This window comes from Equus caballus, chromosome 7, assembly GCF_041296265.1.
Source record: "Equus caballus isolate H_3958 breed thoroughbred chromosome 7, TB-T2T, whole genome shotgun sequence".
NCBI classification, from domain to species: Eukaryota; Metazoa; Chordata; class Mammalia; order Perissodactyla; family Equidae; genus Equus; species Equus caballus.
In genome coordinates this window covers 50284072-50306431 of record NC_091690.1, presented here as the reverse complement: position 1 = coordinate 50306431, position 22360 = coordinate 50284072, and the positions used below count along the sequence as shown (strand labels likewise).

The 22360-nt window shown below is 42.6% G+C and overlaps 1 protein-coding gene across 1 annotated transcript; it reads left to right on the top strand.

Annotated features, from left to right (window-relative positions):
• Nucleotides 1-413: 413 nt before the first annotated feature.
• On the top strand, nt 414-15844 carry LOC100066230 (zinc finger protein 709). Its single transcript, XM_070274070.1, is given in 4 exon segments — nt 414-537; nt 13478-13604; nt 14066-14126; nt 14498-15844. Coding segments are annotated over 3 exon segments (1305 nt in total). The 5' UTR covers nt 414-537; nt 13478-13570; the 3' UTR covers nt 15708-15844.
• The last annotated feature ends 6516 nt before the right edge of the window (nt 15845-22360 follow it).

The window sequence follows — 22360 nt, the reverse complement described above, 5'->3', positions numbered from 1 at the left end:
TGGGCCATCATCTCTGAGGGTTGGTGACTTTGTGTGTCTTGTGTGGGTTGTGCATGTGTGTGTCCAGTGAGGAAGCCTTTGTTGACATTGTCTGTCTGCAGGTGTATGTCTTTGAAATGTGTAGCACCTTTCTCACCATGGTGGGTAGAGCTGGTGAGAGCAGACATCTCTGTCTTCTCTCTGATCTGAGAGAGAAAGCCTGCAGCCTGTTGCCATCAAGAATGATGTCAGCTGTGGGTTCTTCATTGATGTTGTATTTCAGGTTGAGGGAGTTTACTGAGGGAGGTTCTCATAGTTTCTTTTTTTCTTTTTTCTTTTTTTTCGGAGGAAGTTAGCCCTGAGCTAACTACTGCCGGTCCTCGTCTCTTTTGCTGAGGAAGCCTGGCCCTGAGCTCACATCCGTCCCCATCTTCCTCTACTTTATATGCGGGACCACCACCACAGTATGGCGTGCCAAGTTGTGCCACGTACACACCGGGATCCGAACCGGCGAACCCCGGGCTGCTGAGAAGCGGAACGTGCCAACTTAACTGCTGGGTGGGCCCCATATTTTTAATAATCTTGAATAACAGAAATTGACAGTAAATTTTAAAGGTCTCATTGGCTTTATTGAGCATTACGTGAGGTGAGCAGCATCCCATCCAGCAAGAGAGAGGAGCTCGAAATGGTAGAGAAAAGGGAAACCTTGTAAAGGCAGGAAAACGAAGTCGTAAACATCAAATAGGAATATTTTAGGCCAGGTTTCCTTCTTTTGGGGATAGAAGGGTCTTATTAGATTGCTGGGAAAGGCTGAAGCTTCGCTTAGGTGAGGGATTTGGCCCTGGTTGGGTGATGTGGGAGTAGCAAGATGACTCCCTCGTGGGCTCGTGGTTTTCCTTTTTACAATTTCCCCTCGTTGATTAGACTCGCAGCTTAACAGAGATGTGATCAAATATAAGGCACTCATGTCCCTCTCAGCTACTGCTGTGACATTCTCTCAGGTTTTGCTCTTCCCTTGGGTCATAGCCAGAGGTCATGGTGTTTTTGCTTAACCCCTGTGACCCGCAGGTTTACAGCCTTTACCCTCTGAAAGGCTGCAGGTTCACAACCTGTAGGGTGGTCATCTCTGTTCTTTTCTGAGGTTCCAGTGCAGGGAGAGCACTGTTCGGTGGTTAGCAGCTGCAAACACGCACTTGACACGTTTGAGAGAACACAGTGCACTGGGGAGTTTATGCTGATTCCAGTAGGCAGGGGAGCTCTGAACTTCTGGGGTGCACTTTGGAGCCATGGTCCCCAAGACCAAACCAATCACAATCAGCAACTCAAAGAAAGACCCCATGGAAGGAGTCACCTTTTAATGAAGCTATTTGCTTGCTTAGTGATCCTGTGTCATTGAGTTTCACCTTCCCCAGAAGTGTTCATTCAGGAGCAGCAGGTGGTGGTGGCCACAGCACAGACGCCTCCCTGGTCAGCTAAGAGAGAATCAAGGGCTGTCCTGGTGCCAAGGCCAACTGTGGCCAGAGACTCTAAGGATCTTTGTTGGGCAGCTCTTGTCTTAGCAATGGGTTTGCAATGTCTTCAAGAGCTGAGGAGAGGTTTTCTGATCATATTCTCATTTACCTTTCCTCCTAACCAGGGAGGCATGGCCCCGTGAAAGGAAGCGACTCGGATGTCCTGAGTGCCTCCTGATAGGTCCTTGCTGACTCAGTGATGTAAATTCAGGGGCGTAACCAGTGAGACGTCTTCCTTGTGAAAGTTAGGGGCGCAGTTACATAATGTAAGAGGCATTACCCGGTTATGCACTGCCATCCAGCAGATTCTGACATGTGCTACAACTGATCTGTACACTTCCAAAATGGTGGAAATGTGCATTTCATGGTATCTGTGTATTACCAGAATTTAAAGTAAAAGTTTTAAGGCAACAGAGTGAAAACAAAACCCACAGAATGGAAGAAAATGTTGGAAACCATGTATCTCATAAGGAACTGGTACAGAAAACATCTTAATACCTCCTCAAACTTAGTTTTAAAAAGTCAAATAACTCTATTTAAATGTGTCAAAGGATCTCAGTATGTATGTTCTTTTCCAAAGGAGATAGACACGTGGTCAAGAGCATATGAAAATATGCTGGACATTGTTAGTCATCAAGGAAATGCAAATGAGAACCCCAGTTAGATGAGGCTTCACAACCACTAGGATAGCCAGAATCAAGAAGGAAGATAAGTTTTTTTTGGATATACTAAGAAACTTGAACTCTTATACGTGGGTGGTGAGAATACAAAATGGTGTAGTTAATGTGACAAGAGGTCTGGGATTCCTGAAATATACAACCTAAAATTACCATATGATCCATCACTGCCAACTCTAGGTACCTGTGTGTGTGTGTGTGTGTGTGTGTGTGTGTGTGTGTTTGTGTTTGTGTGGTGAGAACACTTAAGTCACTGACTTAGCAAATTTCAGGTCTACAAATTCTATGTGTATATCAAATCATCGTGGTTTTATCTTTAAATATAGAGAATTTTATTAGTCAATTATATCTCAGTAAAGCTGGGGGCAGTGGAAGAGTTTCTAGAGGCATCCCACATTTGAGCATTTATTGTTTTCCTTATGACAGTGAAAATAGGAATCAATCCCCTAGGCACAGTTAACCACTGCGAGGTCTCTAGGGACTTGGGTTAAAACTGATCTAAAATAAATTTAATCCTAGTGTAAAATGTACAGCCAAGACTTTAAAGACCACATGTTACACCCTGTGGTTAGACTGTTACCAGACAAAGATGTGGTTCTCCCAACCGATGCACATAAAAAGCTAATTTCTATAAACAGGTTATGTTTTATAAACAGGTTATGGCTCAGTCAATCTGTGAGGAGACAGGAGGCACATGCTGCAGGATCTGTCTTCCCGATTCAGGATTTGGGGAAAGTTTCAGAGCTTGGGGGAACAGGCTGGCCTGTGGAAATGCTGCCGGGGCAGGTGTGCATTGGAGGCATTTAGCATTTATGATAGGTTTGAAACATATGAGGAGGTCTTAAGCAGTTAGGGCAAGGTGTGGATGGGTTTCAACAGCAGGTCTTCCTGCACGATGGACCCCTCACCTCTGATGAGAATGTGACTTTCACGTCCTGGTCGTGTCCCCCTCCTTTAGTTCCGTGGGGAGGACAGTGGTGGGTTCTGGTGTCATTTCAGGTCAGGATTTCTTTTGCACGTGCTCTGGCATCATGCTTTGTAGTTTTCTGAAAACCAGCTCTTGATCACTGTGTTGATAAGAGATGGGTCATTTCACACTGCTCCTGGTGGCCCAGGGTTACAAGACTGAACAGCCCCTGTTCCCAGGGTAGGGCTGTGGGATTCCAACTTCACACCAGAGCCAAGCGCTCTGGGATTCTTTATTTATTTATTTATTTTTAAGATTTTATTTTTTTCCTTTTTCTCCCCAAACCCCCAGTACATAGATGTATATTCTTCGTCGTGGGTTCCTCCAGTTGTGGCATGTGTGACACTGCCCCAGCATGGTTTGATGAGCAGTGCCATGTCCACACCCAGGATTCGAAGCAACGAAACACTGGGCTGCCTGCAGGGGAGCGCGCCAACTTAACCACTGGGCCACAGGGCCAGCCCTAATTATTCACTTACTTAAGTGTCCGTTTTGCAAGAAGGGTAAATATATCTAGTCAGTAGAGCTTGAAAGACACTATAAAATAGTTCCAGACAAGCAACAAAGAGCTGAATTTGAGAAAAAATGTACTATTCCTTTGTTACATTCCATTTGTTAAGAATTCTTGTTTCACTCTCTCTTCCCTTGAGTGTCTGTCGTTAGTTTCTGAGGTGTGTTCCTTACTTTTGCATGCTTCCAAAGGACATTCCAGGGCTGAGACATGCAAACTACAAGTGTTCAAGTGTGATTTCTTGTCATGGAAATAATGTCACCACAGGCCCAGGAACAGACTTGTCATCCCAAATGATGCATCTTTGGCATAAGGGCTATTTTGAGCTGATGATTATTATGAAACAACAGCCACAGGCAAAGCTCTGAAAACCTAGTAGAAGTTACCCTTTTGTAAGGGAAATTTACATTCTAAGAGAAACGTCCCTTTGTAAGGGTGCCTCCCTCTGTGTGCCAGGAAGGGCAGGATGACTCTAGATCTCTAGAAACTCTTTGTCATTGGGATTAAATCTGCATGACAACTTGACCCTTGTTCACTGTGCTTTTCGTGGTAACCTCCCATCACTAACCCCATCTTAACAACTTAACATCTTTGTGACAGGAGGTGGCCAGCCAGGAGCCTGTGCAGAATAGAAAGTTTTGATCTGCCAGTCAGACCTCACCCTGCCAGGTCTTTGCATCCCAGCCGGCCCTCCCTGCTCCCTTAAGCCTCAGCCCATGCTCTGGATGAGGCAGACGGAGTTGAGAGCCTGTCCTCCTGTCTCCGTGCCAATCGATGGCACAGTCAACTGTTCCTTCTTTCAAAGCCTGGTGTGCCATGGTCTCAGCTTCTGTGTGCATCAGGTGGCGACCCCTTGCTCAGTAACAGTAGCAACTCACATTTTTTCTTAAAGGAATAGACATTTGTGCTTTTCTAGTTGAAGTGGTAGAAATACCGTATAATATTTTCCCTTATTTTCTGTGGTAGGAGTGTGTTTAAGTGATATTGCTGGATTATTCTAACACTGGGTTTGTGTGATTTAAAATAACAGTGATGTTCCAGAGCATCTCCAGTGGGGAGCAGAGGCCCCCAGTCCAAGGCCGAAGCTAAGGCCCCCTTGAGCCTGCAGAGGGAAGGCCTTGCGGGCCCAGTTGTCCTTCCTGGGGCACCTTCTGCACAGGTGTCCTACTGCTCACACCCCCATGGAAGGAGCCTTTATCCTGAGAGGAGCTGCAGAGCCCTGGAAAGGTGGGGGTGCGCATGCCCATGGGGTTGGGAGTGACACCCTTTCTGAGGTTGTGGTTGTGTCTGGACATTTTAGACATCGTTTGAGTTTTGCATTGACACTTAGGTGCACTGAGAGTGTAATCTGTGCACAGTGAGGAAGTCTGTGAAGATCAGGTGTTCCATCCTGTGGACAAAGGGATCATGAATTTGGAGTTCATATGGGTCAGAAGCTTAAACTGAATCCAGCTGAGGTTTCCTCACTTGTGAGAATGGGAGCCTGGGTGAGGCAGTGCCTCCATGCTCACAGGAGAGGGAGCGTGTGTGGGGCACCCAGAGTCCATTCCTGTGGCTGCTCAAGTGTCCCCACCCTCCTTCACCAGGGACTGACCCTCTCCAGGTGATCTGTCTCCACTGGGAGAGTCTACACCTCAAGTGTGGGAATATGGTCCCTCTCTGAGTGTGGTGTGGGTTCCTTGTGAACTGCAGGCCAGCAGGCTGCTTCTATGAGCTGAGTGGAATATTCCTGTTTCTGTCCTCGGATTCCTTTATCAGTTGAAGATTGCAATCCTCTGATTCTAGTTTCCATTTCCACTTGGGGTTTGAAAATGTAATTTCAGAGGTATGCTGTGACTAAGGCAAAAATTTGTGGAAACAAATTTTTTCCATTTAGACAAGAGAAACTGAAGATGTGAGACGGGTGTATTTCAGTTCTCAGGTGCATTTTCCATGTTTAGGTCAGTCTTATTCCTGGGTAAATCTAGTGGAGGCACAAAGCAAAATGCCCCTTGTCTTTTTTGTTAGAAAGAGATTGGTAAATTTTTTATGTTTTACAGTTTTATGTCCATTAGTGTTTAAAGGATTAAATCTTGGAATGGTTTCCTGTGTAGAAATGTTAAAATTAAAGTTATTTAAAAATAGTGATCAAACATAGGAAAACATGGCGTATATAAATCTCTCCTTATTTTATTTTATGTTTTTGAGGAAGGTGTGCCCCGAGATGAGATCCATGCTTGTCTTCCTCTGTTTTATATGTGGGACGCCTGCCTCAGCCTGGCTTTGTAAGAGGTGCGTAGGTCCTTGACCAGGATCCAAACTGGTGAAGCCCAGGCCTCTGAAGCAGAGCACGTGCCCTTAACCACTGTACCACTGGGCCAGCCCGTGTCTCCCCTTATTTTAAATAGTGCGTGGGAAGGTTTAAAAAATTCCTGAGAGGAAACTGACTGAAGGAGACTCCCTGCCTGCGGTCCTGCCCCACTCCTCTGCTCTGACTCCAGCCTCCCTAAATGACCAGTTTTGCTCACTGCTTCACCATCCTGCTAGTGCTTCTTTATATAAAAACAAGCCAGTGCGAATGCCAATTTTTTCCCCCAAGTTTGTTCTTGTAATGAATGGGAGGGTTTGGTACTCATGATGTTTGACGACTGAACACTTAAGCCTCACCCTCCCTTTTCCCCTGGGCCTTCTTACCTGGACAGGCTGATGAGAAAGCCTGGAGGCTCCTGCACTGTGGGCTGCTTGCTGGGCAGCTCCTCCTGGGTGCTGTGCTGCCCTGTGTTGCACTGTTGACCCCACCAAACCTGGGTTGTAACTGTGGAGGACTCTGAGTTGTCAGTTTTGGGAATTCCTGTCCTCTGTGGGCAGGAGTCTGGGAATCAGGCCCTCCTTAATGTGATCTTCTGTCAGTGTCTTGGGTGGCACATGTGTGTGTGTTGAGAGTGAAGGGGAGACTGAGGCTGGAGTCGCCTTGACATTAGGGGGAGTGTGCGGTTATGAGGATGATTGTACCCTGTCACTGAGCTGAGCCCATCCGATGGTCAGTCCTTGAAGAGCAATTATTTCAGAGAGAAAGAAGGGCCAGGAAATTGCAGCCAGTAGGAAGCAAGATTCCAGAGGGCTCCCCAGGGCCCCTAAGTCACTCTTCCTCTGCAACAGAGGGTCTATTGCAACAAAGACCCTGACCCTCTGGGTTATAGTGACAACACCCCAGTCTGAGTTTGTCAGAGCAAAGGGATTGGTTCAAACCAACTTAAGCCCAGGCACTTGAACTCTATAAAGCAACCAGTTGTCTTGCCCCTTTGTGGGACAAGAACTCTGGAAATCTCTTGACTCAGAGATCCCCAAAATAGAAGTCAGAGTCACACTTGTATGTACACTAATAGGTCTACAACACCAGGACACTCGTCATCCACCTTGGGGTTCTGCCACTCCTGATAGTGACCATGGCACTTCTCAGAGGATCCAGTGCTGTGCTCCCCAACAAGGCATTCGATGGAAGTTTCCCCTCCCCTGTGGGTCTCAGGCTCCTAGAGCACAGCCTGGCTTCCTGAGATCCGTTGAAGTCATGGCACAACTAGAAGGACCTACGACTAGAATATACAACCATGTATTGGGGGCTTTTGGGAGAAGAAGAAGAAAAGATGGGCACCAGATGTTAGCTCAGGGCCCATCTTGAAAAAAGAATAACTTCAAGTCAGTTGAATGAGAGATGTCCTGTTTCAGTAAAAAAGGGCTGAATTGTCATGAGTCTGTCTTCATCATTTTTTCAAAAGACAACGGGTTTAAGTTTACAGAAAAATCAATTAGAATTTTTGGTTCCCCCATAACCCTTCTCTCTGCATCCACACAGTTGGCACTCTTTCACATTTGGTGTCACTGTGGCACACTTCTTACAATTTCCAAGCCGATATGGATGCATTACAGTGCACGGTGCACATTAGCACTGACTCTGTATGTTACACACTGTGTGGGTTTTGGCAGATGTGTACTGACGTGGACCCATCATTTCTGTATCATAGAGTGTAGTTTCGCTTCCCTGAAGCTCCCCTGTGCTCCACCTGTTGACTTATCCCTCCCTGCAACCTCCAAACCCTTCACAAGTAAAGATGTTTCTAGTGTCTCGTACATTTCTTGTTTCCAGAATGTCATGTGCTAGGAATCATACACTGCAAACCCTTTGTCACATTGGCTTCTTCACTTAGGAATAAGTTTTAAGGTTTCTCCATGTGTTTTCGTGGTTTGATACCTCACTTCTTTTTAATCATTGAACAGGGTTTCATTGTTTAGATGCACCATTGATTGACTCTTTGATACTTGAAGGACATCTTGTTCAAAATATTAACTCTTGCCTATTATGAATAAAGTCCTTGTAAACATCTTATGGGCTGGCCCAGTGGCACAGTGATTCAGTGTGTATGTTCTGCTTCTCAGCAGGCCGGGGTTTGCCGGTTCAGATCCCAGGTGTCGACATGGCACTGCTTGACAAGCCATGCTGTGGCAGGCGTCCCATATATAAAGTAGAGGAAGATGGGCACGGATGTTAGCTCAGAGCCAGTCGTCCTGAACAAAAAGAGGAGGATTGGCAGTAGTTAGCTCAGGGCTAATCTTCCTCAAAAAAACCAAGCAAACAAAAGAAACACATTCTTATTTAGGTTTTGTGCGAACATAAGGTTTCAGCTCCTATGGGAAAATACTGTGGAGCGTGATTGCTGGCTCTTACTCTATGTAGTGACAGTGTATTTTATTCTGAAAGGAGGTTCCTGTCTTCCAGTGTGGGTGTTCCCAATCCCGTTTCCACCCGCGATGAACTAGGATTCCCTGTGGTTTTCCATCTTCACCGATATTTGCTGTTCTGAATATTTTGACTTTTACCCATTTAATAAGTGTTTAGTGATCCCCATTGTTGTTTTCTTTGCAATTTCCTAATGACATTTGATGTGGAGCATGTTTCATTTTGCTTATTTCCCATCTAGATCTCTTCTTCAGTGAGCTGTCTGCAGATCTTTTGCCCATTTTTAATTGCATTTTTTTGCTCTATCAAAATTTAAGAATTCTTTGCATATTTCACATAACAGTCATTTATCCAACGGTGTTTTACAGACATTTTCTCTGACTCTGAATTATGTTGATCTTCCCTTTACCCCATCTTTCTCAGAGGAGGAGTCTTTCCTTTTAATTAAGTAAAATTTCTGGTGTTGTCTTTTGTGGACCTTGCCTTTGGTTTTCAGTGTGAAAATTCATCAATGAAAACAAGGTCATCCAGATTTTCTTCTACGTTCTCTTGTAGGAGTTTATTCCTTTGGCATTTTACATTCAGACTTGTGATGTATTTTGACTTAATTTTCCTGAAAAGCGTCAGCCCTATGATTATATTTGTTTTGTGTGTGTGTATTTGCACGTGGGTATCCATTATTTGTACCACTGTTTTTTTTTAAAGATTTTATTTTTTCCTTTTTCACCCCAAAGCCCCCCAGTACATAGTTGTATATTCTTCGTTGTGGGTCCTTCCAGTTGTGGCATGTGGGATGCTGCCTCTGCGTGGTTTGATGAGCAGTGCCATGTCTGCGCCCAGGACTCGAACCAATGAAACACTGGGCCACCTGCAGCGGAGCACGCAAACTTAACCACTCTGCCACGGGGCCAGCCCCTGTACCACTGTTTTTTAAAATACCTTCTTTTTCATTTGAATGTCCTTTCCTTCTTTGTCAAACATCAGTTGACTCTATTCGTGTGGGTCTAGAAGGAAAGCAGTCAACTCACATATCCTGCAAACTTGCTGTACTCTCATTAATCCCAGGAGTCGTTTCTGTCATTGTGAGTTCTTCCAGTTGTGTAGAGACGGTCATATCATATGGAACAAGCACCATGAATTCAGCTACAGGATTTGTGAAGATGTTCTTTCTCAAGAAGTGGAAGTTCCCCTCTATTACTAGTTTATCATAAATGGATGTTGCATTTTCTCAATTCTTAGTTTATGTTCCTTTCTGACAAGCAGCTTTTTTCTTTTCATTTTGTCCATTGATTTCCCACAATGACATTCATTTCCTTTCTGACTTATTATTTTTGCTTTGGGTTTAACTTGCTCTTTTTATTGTTTGCTAAGGTGCATGCTTGTGTTGGTGATTAGAGATCCTTGAATTTTCCAGTGTATTTGTTTCACGGCACGAATTTCCCCCTATATACTCCTTTCGCTACATCCAAGAACCTTTGCTATCTTGTGTTTTCATTCTTTTAGTTCAAAATAAATTTTCATTTTTCTTGAGACTTCTAGTTTGATATTCTGCATTATTTGAAGTGTATTGTTGAATCACCACATATGAGGGGGTTTTCCGACTATTGCTGGTATCGCCTCCTAGAGGAATGCCTATGTGGTATGGGAGCCTATTTTGTATGATTTCTGTTCTTTCAAATTTGTTAAGGTGTGCTTTATGTCCCAGAATGTGGTTTGTTTTGGTGAATGTTCCATATGAACCTGAGAAGAATGTATATTCTGCTGTTCTGTGAAGCATTCCGCAGATTACAAGGAAACCCAGCAGTTTCGCAGTGCTGTTCATTGCACGTCTGTCCTTCCTCACTTCCTGCCTACTGAAATGTCTAATTCCTGATGAGGGGGTGTTGAGTTCTACAGCTGTGGTACTGGATCTGTCTGTCTCTCCTGCATTTGATCAGTTCCTCCCTGAGGTGTGTTGCCCCTCTGTTGTTAGGCAGTACACATGCAGCGTTGCTGTGCCTTCTCAGAGAATAGGCCCCTTTATCCGTACCTACTGCCCTGCTATCTCTGCATCTTCCTCAGTTTGAAATCCGCATTGTCTGTGATGTCTGTTCCTCTGGCAGCTTCCTTTGGATTCGTGTTGGCATGTCTGTTTTTCTCCGTCCCTTTACCCTGCATCTGTCTGTGACTTTATACTTAAGAGTGGGTTTATTGTAGACAACGTATAATGGTCTGGTTTTTTTGTTAAAGATTGGCGTCTGAGGTAACATCTGTTGCCAATCGTTCTTTTTTTTCCTGTCTAGATTGGCACGTGAGCTAACAACTCTTGCCAGTCTCTTTTTTTTCTTTTTCTCCCCAAATCCCCACAGTATATAGTTATATCTTTTAGTTGTGGCATGTGAGATGCTGCCTCAACATGGCCTGATGAGTGGTGCCATGTCCGTGCCCAGGATCCGAGCCCTGGACCACCAAAGCAGAGCACACGAACTTAACCACTTAGCCTCAAGGCTGCCCCTATGATGGTATTTTTTAAAATCTATTACTGTGTCTTTCAGGTGTAATGAGACCATTGATGATTAAAGTGTTTATTGTTTCAGTTAGATTAATATTTTCTCAAATTTTTACTTTCCCCATTTTTACTTTTGTTTGTTCTTGTCTTTTTGCTACCTCCTCTGGCTAAAATTGAGCATTTACTGTAATTCTTTTTTTCCCCGTTAGCATATCTGTTACACACTTTTTAAAAAACACATTCTAGTGGTTCCCCTTAAAGTTTCAGCATACATTTACAACTAAGCCACCCCTCTGCCAAGTGACACTGTGCCACTTCACTGTGTGCAAGTACCTCTTAACACACTGTCCCCAATTTTCCTTTCCTTGTGTCTTCTCACATTGCTGTCATTTATTTCTCTTGTCCAGAAGCTTCTCATTACCAAATACATTCTTCCTGACATTAGTTTAAACAAAGTGTCATCTGTTGTGTTAATTATAAGAAACATGAAAGATACTTCCCATCATTTTTTCTTCTTCTAATCCCCTACCTTTATCATTTACATTCTTTCTTGTAAACTTTTGAACGGTTTCCTTCAAAGTATGTGTACTCGGGATGAATTTCATCAAATTTTGTCTCAGAAAGTCCGTATTTCTTCCTTGTACTGAAGGGTAATTTTCCTTGACCGAATTCTAGGAAAGTGGGTTTTATTTTCAACACTTTAAATCTTTCAGTCTCCTCTGTTGTTGTTGCATGGTTTTTGAGAAGAAGTCTGATTTAACTCAAATCTTTGTTACTTTCTGTCGAAGTTGTGTTTCTTCTCTGGGATTTTTCAGTACATTCTCTGTCTGTGATGTGTCTGTAGTTTCAGTGTGATACCCTTGGGTGTGCACTTTGTACTTTATTGTAGTGTTCCGTGAGCTTTCTGGATAGACAGTGTTCTGGCTGTCATTAATTTTACCATATTTTGGTCATTACTATTTCATGTTTTCTTCTGTCTCGCTCTGCCTCTCTTTTCCTTCAGGTTTTCCCATTATGTGGATTTTAAACCTTCTCTTATAGAGGCTGTCCTAGGCTTCATGGAAATTGGGTTCTGTGTTTCCTGTGATTTTTGCCCTTGCATTAGACTCTGGGGAAATAGATTTCTTTTCTTTAGTATAGGCCTTATGAAGAACAGAACATGTGGGGCATATTGCAAAATGCCATCTTTTTTTTTCTCTTTACCACGTTTGGACACTCTCGTTTGTCCTGTCACCTCAAGGCTCTCCTGGATCTAAGAAGGGTTGTTCATCTCAGGTTTGTTCATTTTCTTCTTGTGAGATCAAGAATGACAGCTTCTAAGCTCCTTAGGCGCAGCATCAGAAGTTGGCAGGGCATCATCCAGAGTGAGTGTTTGGGAAACAGTTCCTCTTGATGTTGGAGAAAGGAAATTTTATGTTCTTTTGGAGGAAACCACTGTCAAATTTATAATCATGGGCAAATTTAGCATCAAACCATTGTGGACTTCAAGGAGCTCCTGTGCAATCTGCAGCTGTCTACTTTTTCTGTTCTTTAGAGATGGGCACCTGAGCTAACAACTATTGCCGATCTTCTTCTTTTTCTTTTTTTCCCCCTGCTTTTTTACCCCAACCCCCAGTACATAGTTGTATATTGTAGTTGTGAGTGCCTCTGGTTGTGCTACGTGGGATGCTGCCTCAGCATTGCCTAATGAGCGGTGCCATGTCCAAAGTGGAGTGTGGGAACTGAACGCCTTGGCCACAGAGCCAGCCCCAATCTGCAGCTCTTAACCTACCCCTCAAGGGGAGCAAAGCTCAGGGTACTCCGTTGACATTTGACTACAAAGAGCTCTTATGGCACATTATTATCTCAGAGTGTGTTCTAAAAATGGTGACAAGTAGCTTTGAGGCCAATGAGTGTAGAGATCTTGTGGTCTAAATTTTCATGGCTTATTCCTTGTGGCTGAACTCTGAGTTCATAATAATTTCAGCCCCATCAAATCATACAGAGTGAGAAAGGTAGAACTGAGTCTATGATACTACACAAGTTAAAAGTGTTTCACCACAAGAGGATTTCCATTCAGCCAGCTGCATCTAATTATCTGTAATGGCCTGGGGTAGGTTAGGACAGTGTGGGTAGCTGGGCTTCCTCAAAGTGTAATTTCAAAGGCCTCCGGGACTCTCAGTTTGCTGAGGGGACCAGACCAAAAAGCTTCCAGTTGTTCACTATGTTTCTATTCACTGACATCCCATAGATATCACCCTCTGCTTCATGGAGTGCTGTAACCGGTGGGTAATATGGAAGAAGATGAAAGAACTTTTCTTACAAACAATCATTGGTCCACAAATGATATTTGCTTCATTTGTGTAGCATTTCTGTCATTTCCCAACCTGTTCTGGAACTTGTTATTAGAGAGAAATCAGATGTAATGTCATCACAGTAAAACTGTGTAAATATTTCCATGTGTTCACAATATTGTTAAATTGATGAGATTGTGTACAGAAGAAAGCTATTTTGTGATGATCACAACATAGAATAAATGTTTGGAGATAATAGAATCCCATGTGACCTTCCTAGAATTGGCATATAGATCCCCGATCCCCAGTGCTGTCAGGCTCATGTATCCTACTTGACACACATTTGTGGTGTTTCAGGACTCAGTGACCACTGAGGACGTGGCTGTGAACTTCACCCCAGAGGAGTGGGCTTTACTGGATCCTTCATAGAAGAGACTCTACAGAGATGTGATGTGGGAAACCTTCAGGCACCTGGCCTCAGTAGGTAAGAACAAGGAAATTCCTTCACTGCATCAATGAGAGACCAAGTGTTGCTTGACCATCAAGAGAGTTCTAAGGGACTGGCCTGGTGGCATTGCAGTCACATTCACACATTCCTCTCTGGTGGCCCAGGGTTCACTGGTTCAGATCCTGGGCGCTGACATGGCACCGCTTGTCAAGCCCTGCAGTGGCAGGTGTCCCACATATAAAGTAGAGGAAGATGGGCACAGATGTTAGCTCAGGGCCAGTCTTCCTCAGCAAAAAGAGGAGGATTGGCAGCATAAGTTAGCTCAGGGCTAATCTTCCTTGAAAAGAAAAGGAACAACAGGGTTCAAAGGTGTAGAATGTGGAAAGGTGAAGTTTTTAGTAAAGTAGAAGTGGTCATCGATTATCACATACTTTGAATCTAAATATTTTTCTATAGTTTCTAATATTTGGAATAAATGTTCTTTGTCTGCATTTCAGGAATAACATGGGAAGGTCATGATATTGAAGATCAGTACAAAGACCTGGGGAGAAAACTCCGGTGAGTGACACAGTAGAAAGCTCTGTCTCATGTGAGAATCCTTGTATGTCAAGACAGTCTTTTTAAAAAGAGCAAACAAAAGAAACAGCCCTTGCTTTACATTTAGGTATTCTTCAAAGATTTTCGTCAAGTACACTTTCTGAAATGTGATGTAGTGGTTCACTTTTTGCAATACATTTCACTTATTAATAGTAATAATGAATTGTATCTATGAATATTGCTGTTTGGATAATGGCAGAAAATTCAGTATATTTATTTCAGAGCATTCACAGAAGGAAGAAAACAAACATTTCCTATAAATCATAATAAACATAAGAAATATAAAATCATTGATAGAGAAATCACTAACAATGTGCTTCTCATTCGTACAGAAAGCATGTGGTAGGGAGACTCTGTGAAAGTGAAGAGGGTAGTCAATGTGGAGAAAACATCAGCCTTCTTGCAAATCTCAGTCTGAACAAGAAAACTACAGGAGCTAAACCATGGGGATGCAGTGCATGTGGAAGAGTCTTCACGCATCATTCATTGCTGAAAATGCACATTAGCTGTCACGCTGAACATAAAACATATGACTGTCAAAAATATGAAGAGAAGCCATATAAATGTATTGAATGTGGGAAAGCCTTCACTTATCTCACTTTACTTTAACCACATGAAAGAACTCATACTGGAGAGAAACCCTATGAATGTAAAAAATGCAGTAAAGCATTCACTTCTTCCCGTTCTCTTCAAAGACATCAAGGAATTCATGCTGGAGAGAAACCCTATGAATGTAAACAATGCAGTAAAGCATTCACTTATTCCAGTTATCTTCAAATACATGAAAGAATGCATACTGGAGAGAAACCCTATGAATGTAAGAAATGCAGTAAAGCATTCACTTGTTCCAGTTATCTTCAAATACATAGACGAATTCATACTGGAGAGAAACCCTATGAATGTAAGAAATGCAGTAAAGCATTCGCTTGTTCCAATTATCTTCAAAGACATGAAAGAATCCATACTGGTGAAAAACCCTATGAATGTAATCAATGCAGTAAAGCATTCTCTTCTTCCGGTTCTCTTCAAAGACATGAAAGAACTCACACTGGAGGGAAACCCTACAAATGTGAAAAATGCAGTAAAGCATTCACTTTGTCCCGTTATCTTCAAAGACATGGAAGAATTCATACTGGAGAGAAACCCTATGAATGTAAAAAATGCAGTAAAGCATTCACTTCTTCCAGGTCTCTTCAAATACATGAGAGAACTCACACTGCAGAGAAACCCTTTAAATGTAACATATGAGGTAAAGCCTTCATTTCTACCAGTTGTCTCTCAGTACATGCAAGAAGTCATACTGGATAGAAGCCCTACGAATGTGAAAAATGTAGTAAAGCATTTGCTTCCTCCAGTTACCTTCAAGTACATGGAAGAATTCATACTGGAGAGAAACCCTATGAATGTAAGAAATGCAGTAAAGCATTCACTACCTCCAGTTATCTTCAAATACATGCAAGAATTCATACTAGAGAGAAACCCTATGAATGTAAAAAATGTGGTAAAATGGGACATACGATATTTCTATTTTTAATTTTTTGAGAAATCTCCATACTGTTTTCCATAGTGGCTGCACCAGTTTGCATTCTCACCAGCAGTGTATGAGGGTTCCTTTTTCTCTACAGCCTCTCCAACATTTGTCACTTTTTGTTTATTTTTGCCATTGTAACAGGTGTAAGGTGATATCTTGGTGTAGTTTTGATTTGCATTTCCCTCATGATAGTGATGATGAGCATCTTTTCATGTGTCTATTGGCCATCCGTATTTGGAGAAATGTCTGTTCATGTCTCCAGCCCATTTTTTGATCAGGTTGTTTGATGTTTTCTTGTTGAGTTCTGTGAGTTCTTTATAGATTAGGGATATTAAGCCTTTGTCGTATGTATGACTTGCAAATACTTCTTCCCAGTTAGTGGGTTGTTTTTTTGTTTCAATCCTGTTTCCCTTTGCCTTGAAGAAGCTCTTTAGTCTGATGAAGTCCCATTTGTTCATTCTTTCTGTTGTTTCCCTTCTCTGAGAAGACATGGTGTCTGAAAAGATCCTTTTAATACTGATGTCAAAGAGTGTACTGCCTACATTTTCTTCCAGAAGCCTTATGGTTTGAGGTCTCAGGTTTAGGTCTTTGATCCATTTTTATTTTATTTTTGTGAATGGTGGAAATGAATCATCAATTTTCATTCTTTTATATGTGGCTGTCCAGTTTTCCCAGCACCATTTGTTGAAGAGACTTTCTATTCTCCATTGTAGGCCCTCAGCTCCTTTCTCAAAGATTAGCTGTCCAGAGATGGGTGGTTTTTTTCTGGGCTTTCAATTCTCTTCAATTGATCTGTGCAAACTACAGAGTGACAAATGTGTGTGAATGGTTTCTGTTCTGATATGTAAAGATATCTGAGTGATCGCTCTCATCTTCAGAAGAAAAATACTAAGCACTCTTAAAGGGAACACCTCTTCTTAGATCCATGAGAGATTTGAGTTTACATGGCAACAGTGCCCCCTACATGAGAGAAGGTGAATATAGATAATGCCCATGTACCAGGAGGCGGAGTGACTGGAGCAAGCAGCTTTCTAGGAACACATCAACATAACAAGAGATGAATTGCTAGACACACAGTATGGATTATCTTGAGAGTTAAAAACTCTAGGGAGGGGCCAGTCTTAGGGGTCCCCCCACATTCATGAATGCTTCCTTCAGCAGCCCAACGTGGTCTTCATACTGAAGATCAGAAAAAATTGCCTCCTGCTTCATCCAGCAAATGAGGAAAAACCTTTTGATATACATGAAAAGCATATTGCTGTCTGTGAAGTAGACCATCCGTCAGATAAAACTAATGTACCCACGTCTTAACTCAGTGTGTAAAGTTCAAATAGACACCTGCAGTCACCTCAGCTCCTCTCTGTCAAAAGCAGAGGAAATATAAGTGCTCAGATCCTGTTGTAAAGTTCACGGTCCAGGGATTCTTTACCACCAAACACTGCAGGTTTCATCATCACATGAGAGGACAATTTGCCTTTGAAATCCCTGACACCATATCAGCAGGGCCACAGGATACAAACACTGGATGAAAACAGAGCTGCAAGACACAGATTCTACTTAAGAATGAGTTTCTAGGGAAATCCAACAGACCAGGGAGATAAGTGCAAGGACACTGCAGACCATGAAGCCCCTGACCCCTCCAGCTGCAGCAAACACGAAACATAGTCTGACCCCTATTCAAGAAATCATAACACTCACACTAAAGGCCTGTTTATCTCAAATTATTGTGAAAATTCAAAAACGTGGAAATTAAGTAACATTCTTGGACAAACCATTGAGTCAAAGACAAGATCAAAGGGGAATTTAATATAAGTGTTGCTGAAGCAAGATAAATGAAATTTTCAAAATATCTTGAGACAAACAAATGAGAAAAGACAATTTAAAAAAACTTGTAGGATGCAGCATAACGAGGAGTAAAGGAAAGTTAGTTGTGAAAAACACCTGTATTAAGAAAAAAGATAGTGGTAGGCAGAGCAAAATGGTGGGGTGAACTGACCCAGTACACTCCCCCTCGAAACTACAACAAAGGACTGGAGAAAAGAGAACTGAATTTCAGCAAATAAACCTAATGCCAAGACATCAGAGACCTACAGTATCAAAAATACAGATGATGGAGACCCTGCTGCCGGACTCGGAGGAGCTGGAACAGCATATAGTAGTACAAATGGCAAAACTGAAAGACAAAGAATACTCAGGGCAGCAAGACAGAAGAAAATAACCTACAAAGGAACTCCTATCAGGCTGGGCTGAACAGACGTGTCAACAGAGAAGTGAAGCCACGGAGTGGGTGAGATGACCAGGAAGAAAGGGCAGAGGAAGGGAAGCGGCCAAAGGCAGGGCACTGAGCAGCACCTGCCCTTAGCTTTCTATCAGCACTGCCTCTCAGCCAAGGGAAAGACTGAGAGCCTGGAGCCTAAAGCAGGATGCTGAGGAAAAGCAGTCTGTGTGAAGATGATGTGGCCCATGTTTGTCACGGGTCCGCAAGGAAGAACTTCACTCCTGAAGATGCAAATGGTCCCCTGTCCTCAAAGCGTTGCTCTGACTCAACTGACTCCTGCAGGCAAGTCACCCAGGACCACCACATGCATTTAAAACTCACAAGTACCTGCTCCCACCTTTTGCACAAGATAGGAAGGTGGGGTGGGGGGATATTTTTCTTACTTTTCAGTAGTTCAAGAATTTTTATTTTATTTATTTATTTATTTGGTGAGGAAGATTGGCCCTAAGCTAGCATCTGTTGCCAATCTTCCTCTTTTTGCTTGAGGAAGACTCACTGAGTTAACACCTCTGCCAGTCTTCCTCTATTTTGTATGTGGGATGCCGCCACAGCATGGCTTGATGAGTGGTGTGTAGGTCTACACCTGGGATCCAAACCTGCAAACTCCACGCTGCCGAATCACAGCATGTGAACTTAAGCACTACACCACTGGGCCGGCCCCAAGCACTTTTTAAAATGAATTTAAAGACACTTCTGTTTCTATTTTGAGAAAAAGCGATATCAAAGTAAGATGAGTCAGGTTTAGAAAAAGAATCATTCTCTTCTAATAATGGAAACAACAATCAAGGCATTTCTACATTTTCTATCATTTTTTGATATTAGGAAAAAAATTTATACAGCTTGGCTCAGGGATGAGTAACGAACCAAAGGGCTAACAGGGTAAATTTGAAAGTTTAAACAAAGTTCCTACCTTTACCAAACTGCAAAAGAACTACAAGAAAATAAACTTGAATATCAAAGCTTTGAAGGGAGTAGGACTTTTTAAGCTCAGAAATGATAGAGTAGATCATGAAAGAAGAGATTTGACTGCATATAAATTTTAAAAATTAAAAAGGCAAACAATAGAAAAACTGTTGCCACAAATGTGACAAAGGATTAACATCACTATTATATTGCCGGAGTCCTGCCCCGGCTGAGTCCAGGTTCCTGAGGGATGGACGGCATTGGCGCAGTGAGGGAAAATGAAGAAGACATGAGACTTGGGTTGGTGTTAGCAAGTCCGACTTTACTGTGCACAAGTGTCGTTTATATATTTTTCAGGATTAGTACAGAAATAGCTCTAACCAATATGTTCAGATAGATAAGTAGAAAACGAGCACAAGAATATTTTTTAGCATGCTATTCTATAGAGCATAAGGTTAATGATCATCTTCTCCGCAATTAACTAGTGTTTGTTGTCTCTAAGCTAAAAGAGATAGGTACCTAGACATCTGTTGTAATTCATGGTAAAGTTAAATCAAAGAGAGAAGGTCCAGGCATCCAGACAGGACAGCAGTCCGTCTGGTTACATCCTGGGGGAGCCACCCCTGCCTCCCTCAATCATTTACACCGTTAGTGTAGATGGTTAATGGGAACAAAAGGCGACTCCCAGGTATCTTATCCCCAGGGCTATCTGCATTCTCAGCGGGCAGTTAAATATCTTTACATTCCCGCACCCTTTAGGGGGTGAAAGCATTCCTTTGTCTTTTAGATTGTAGAGCTAACAGTCCCTTAAGCACACTGCTGGAGAAAATATCATTTTGTTAGTAAAGTAAAGCATTGAAAAGCTAAGGTAAACTATATATCTTCAAGAATAAAAAACAGAAATAAATATAGACATAACCTTGATAGAGAGCATGCATATAATTCAGAAAATATCAGGGGTGTCAGCCGGCCTTTCTTCACCAAGGGGCATCCCTGCACCCCTCAGCCCTTCTACTCATCAATTATTTATTTATTGCTTTTAGGAGAAAACCTCTATAACATTTTAACAGAAAGCAGAAGGTCAAGAATAATATATAGATACTTCTTGATCATCCAATTAACCAGCAAACTTAGAAGGACGATGCATATATATGTTGCTGATGAAATGAATACACAAACACCGGTTGCTGTGCAGTCGTCTTCTCTCGAGTTCCTCGAGCTCTTTATTATTATAGCCTCTAAACAAAGCCAGCCTTTTGCCAAAGCAGTGAGTCAGCGACCTAAACCTGCGCAAGCATCCCACAATAATGACCTTTCCCCTACACATCTGTTCATAACAGGTTCCTTCATAATGTTTCAAACTCCCAAGGTCCCAGGCTTGCTCCTTTTGAGGAGCTGGTAAAACATTCTTGTTTGCAAGCAATGTTTTCCCTGGGGCCTTGTGAGTTCACCAGGCAGAACATTCTGTTTGCAGAAAAGTCCAGCCAGTCTTGTGGATGCCTCGCGTGCAAGAACAACCACATTTCATGCCAGGTCTCCTTCATCTCCCCCTCTTTTGTTAGCATTTTGACAGACAGCATGCGCAACGGTCTTAACGATACTTTTTAGTTGTTGTCGCTTTCTCCAGCACCAGAAGACTACATAGAGAAGCAAGCATAAAATCAATATTAGCACCAGATTTCCCAAAGAAGTAGACAGTAGCGTATTTACATGCCCCAAGGGATTCAAACTGTTTAACCCCTCCTGCAGTCCCTTTAACAGGTCATCCCCCGTCAATTTAAGCAATTCTTTACTGAAAGTGTCTGCAATAGATTGTTCAAGTTGCATTATCTCTGCAGTTAAATTCTGATGACCCCGTAAAGAGTGCTTAATCTTTTCCCATCCTTCTGACATGTTAAAATGCAGTGGGGTGACACACATTTGTGTAGAATTTTAATCACATTTCAATATACTGTGGGTAGCAAGAACTGTCAATTGATCTCCTAACCAAGATACAGTGTGTTGCAAGTTAATTACATCGGTAGCTAGTTGAGCATCTAAGTCCTTTTGCTGTTGCCATAAGGCATGAGAGTCTTTATGCCATTCCCTGATAAATTCCGCAGTTTGTATCTCTTGCTGCAGTGCCAGGCTGGCCACAGCAGCCGTCGCAGTAACAGATGCAACCGCAAGGATAGTTGTGACGATCAATCCCACTAGTTGACGGGAGTGATGTAGAACAACTTGAAGGGCATCATACAGATGTGAAACAGCAATAGAGTCAGACCAAGGACATGTCAGGTTAACAGGCATCCAAATCTTGGAATGAGCTTTTACAATTATTACAGATTTGTTGGTATCTTCGATTGTCTCCCACCAAGTTTTGTTTACACGTTGAGTAAAGACACAATCAGCAGTACAATTTACATATCCCTCTGTAACATTTAACATAATTTTCCCTGATAGTAAGGAATAGGGAAATTTGACACAAGCAGTTGCAGTGTAGGTGTTATTCTTATGCAGATGAACCTGAAAAAGATCTAGAACTTTGAGACACATTTAAAGTAAAATTATTAGTCCATACAGTCAAATGTCCAGACACTGCCCACAATTGAAACAAGTGCCCTGCCGCTGAGGTTTCAAGGCAGTAGCCATTTTGGAAATTAATTTATCTTCTTCTTCCTCCTCATCACTATCCTCCTCAGAGTCTGAGCTAGATTTAAAAATCCCATCAGGAGGCTCCAGCGGAGGGGGAGGGCAAGACCCCTCCTTTTCATCTCCTTCCACCGGAATGTCCTCATAATGAGCCTCACTACGACGGGAGTTAACCTCACTATCTGTTTCAAAAATTTCAAGCGCCTGAGTAACGGCGCTACAGAGAATCCAAAGTTTAAGAGACATAACATTTCCCCGCTGGTGTTGCTTCTGCAACTCCTTTTGAACTTGCTTCTGCTCCCCCAAACTTAACTGAGCCTTTGATGACGAAACCAATAAGAATGGCATTCAGTATGCTGAAATAATTCATTCAAGCGCCAAGAGGACGCTTTTATCCCGATGGACTTAAGGAGTCCCTTTATGAGGTCTAAATACTGTGACCTTAGGGAATTAGAATTCCCCATGATTTATTTATTCCCGAAAGTCCCCCTTTCACTTTTCTGGGGTGCTTACCCTTTCGGTCTCGTCCTGCCCCATGCTGGGCGCCAGATGTTGCTGACGAAATGAATACACGAACACCGGTTGCTGTGCAGTAGTCTTCTCTCGAGTTCCTCGAGCTCTTTATTATTATAGCCTCTAAACAAAGCTGGCCTTTTGCCAAAGCAGTGAGTCAGCGACCTAAACCTGCGCAGGCATCCCACAATAATGACCTTTCCCCTACACATCTGTTCATAACAGGTTCCTTCATAATGTTTCAAACTCTCAAGGGCCCAGGCTTGCTCCTTTTGAGGAGCTGATAAAACATTCTTGTTTGCAAGCAATATTTTCCCTGGGGCCTTGTGAGTTCACCAG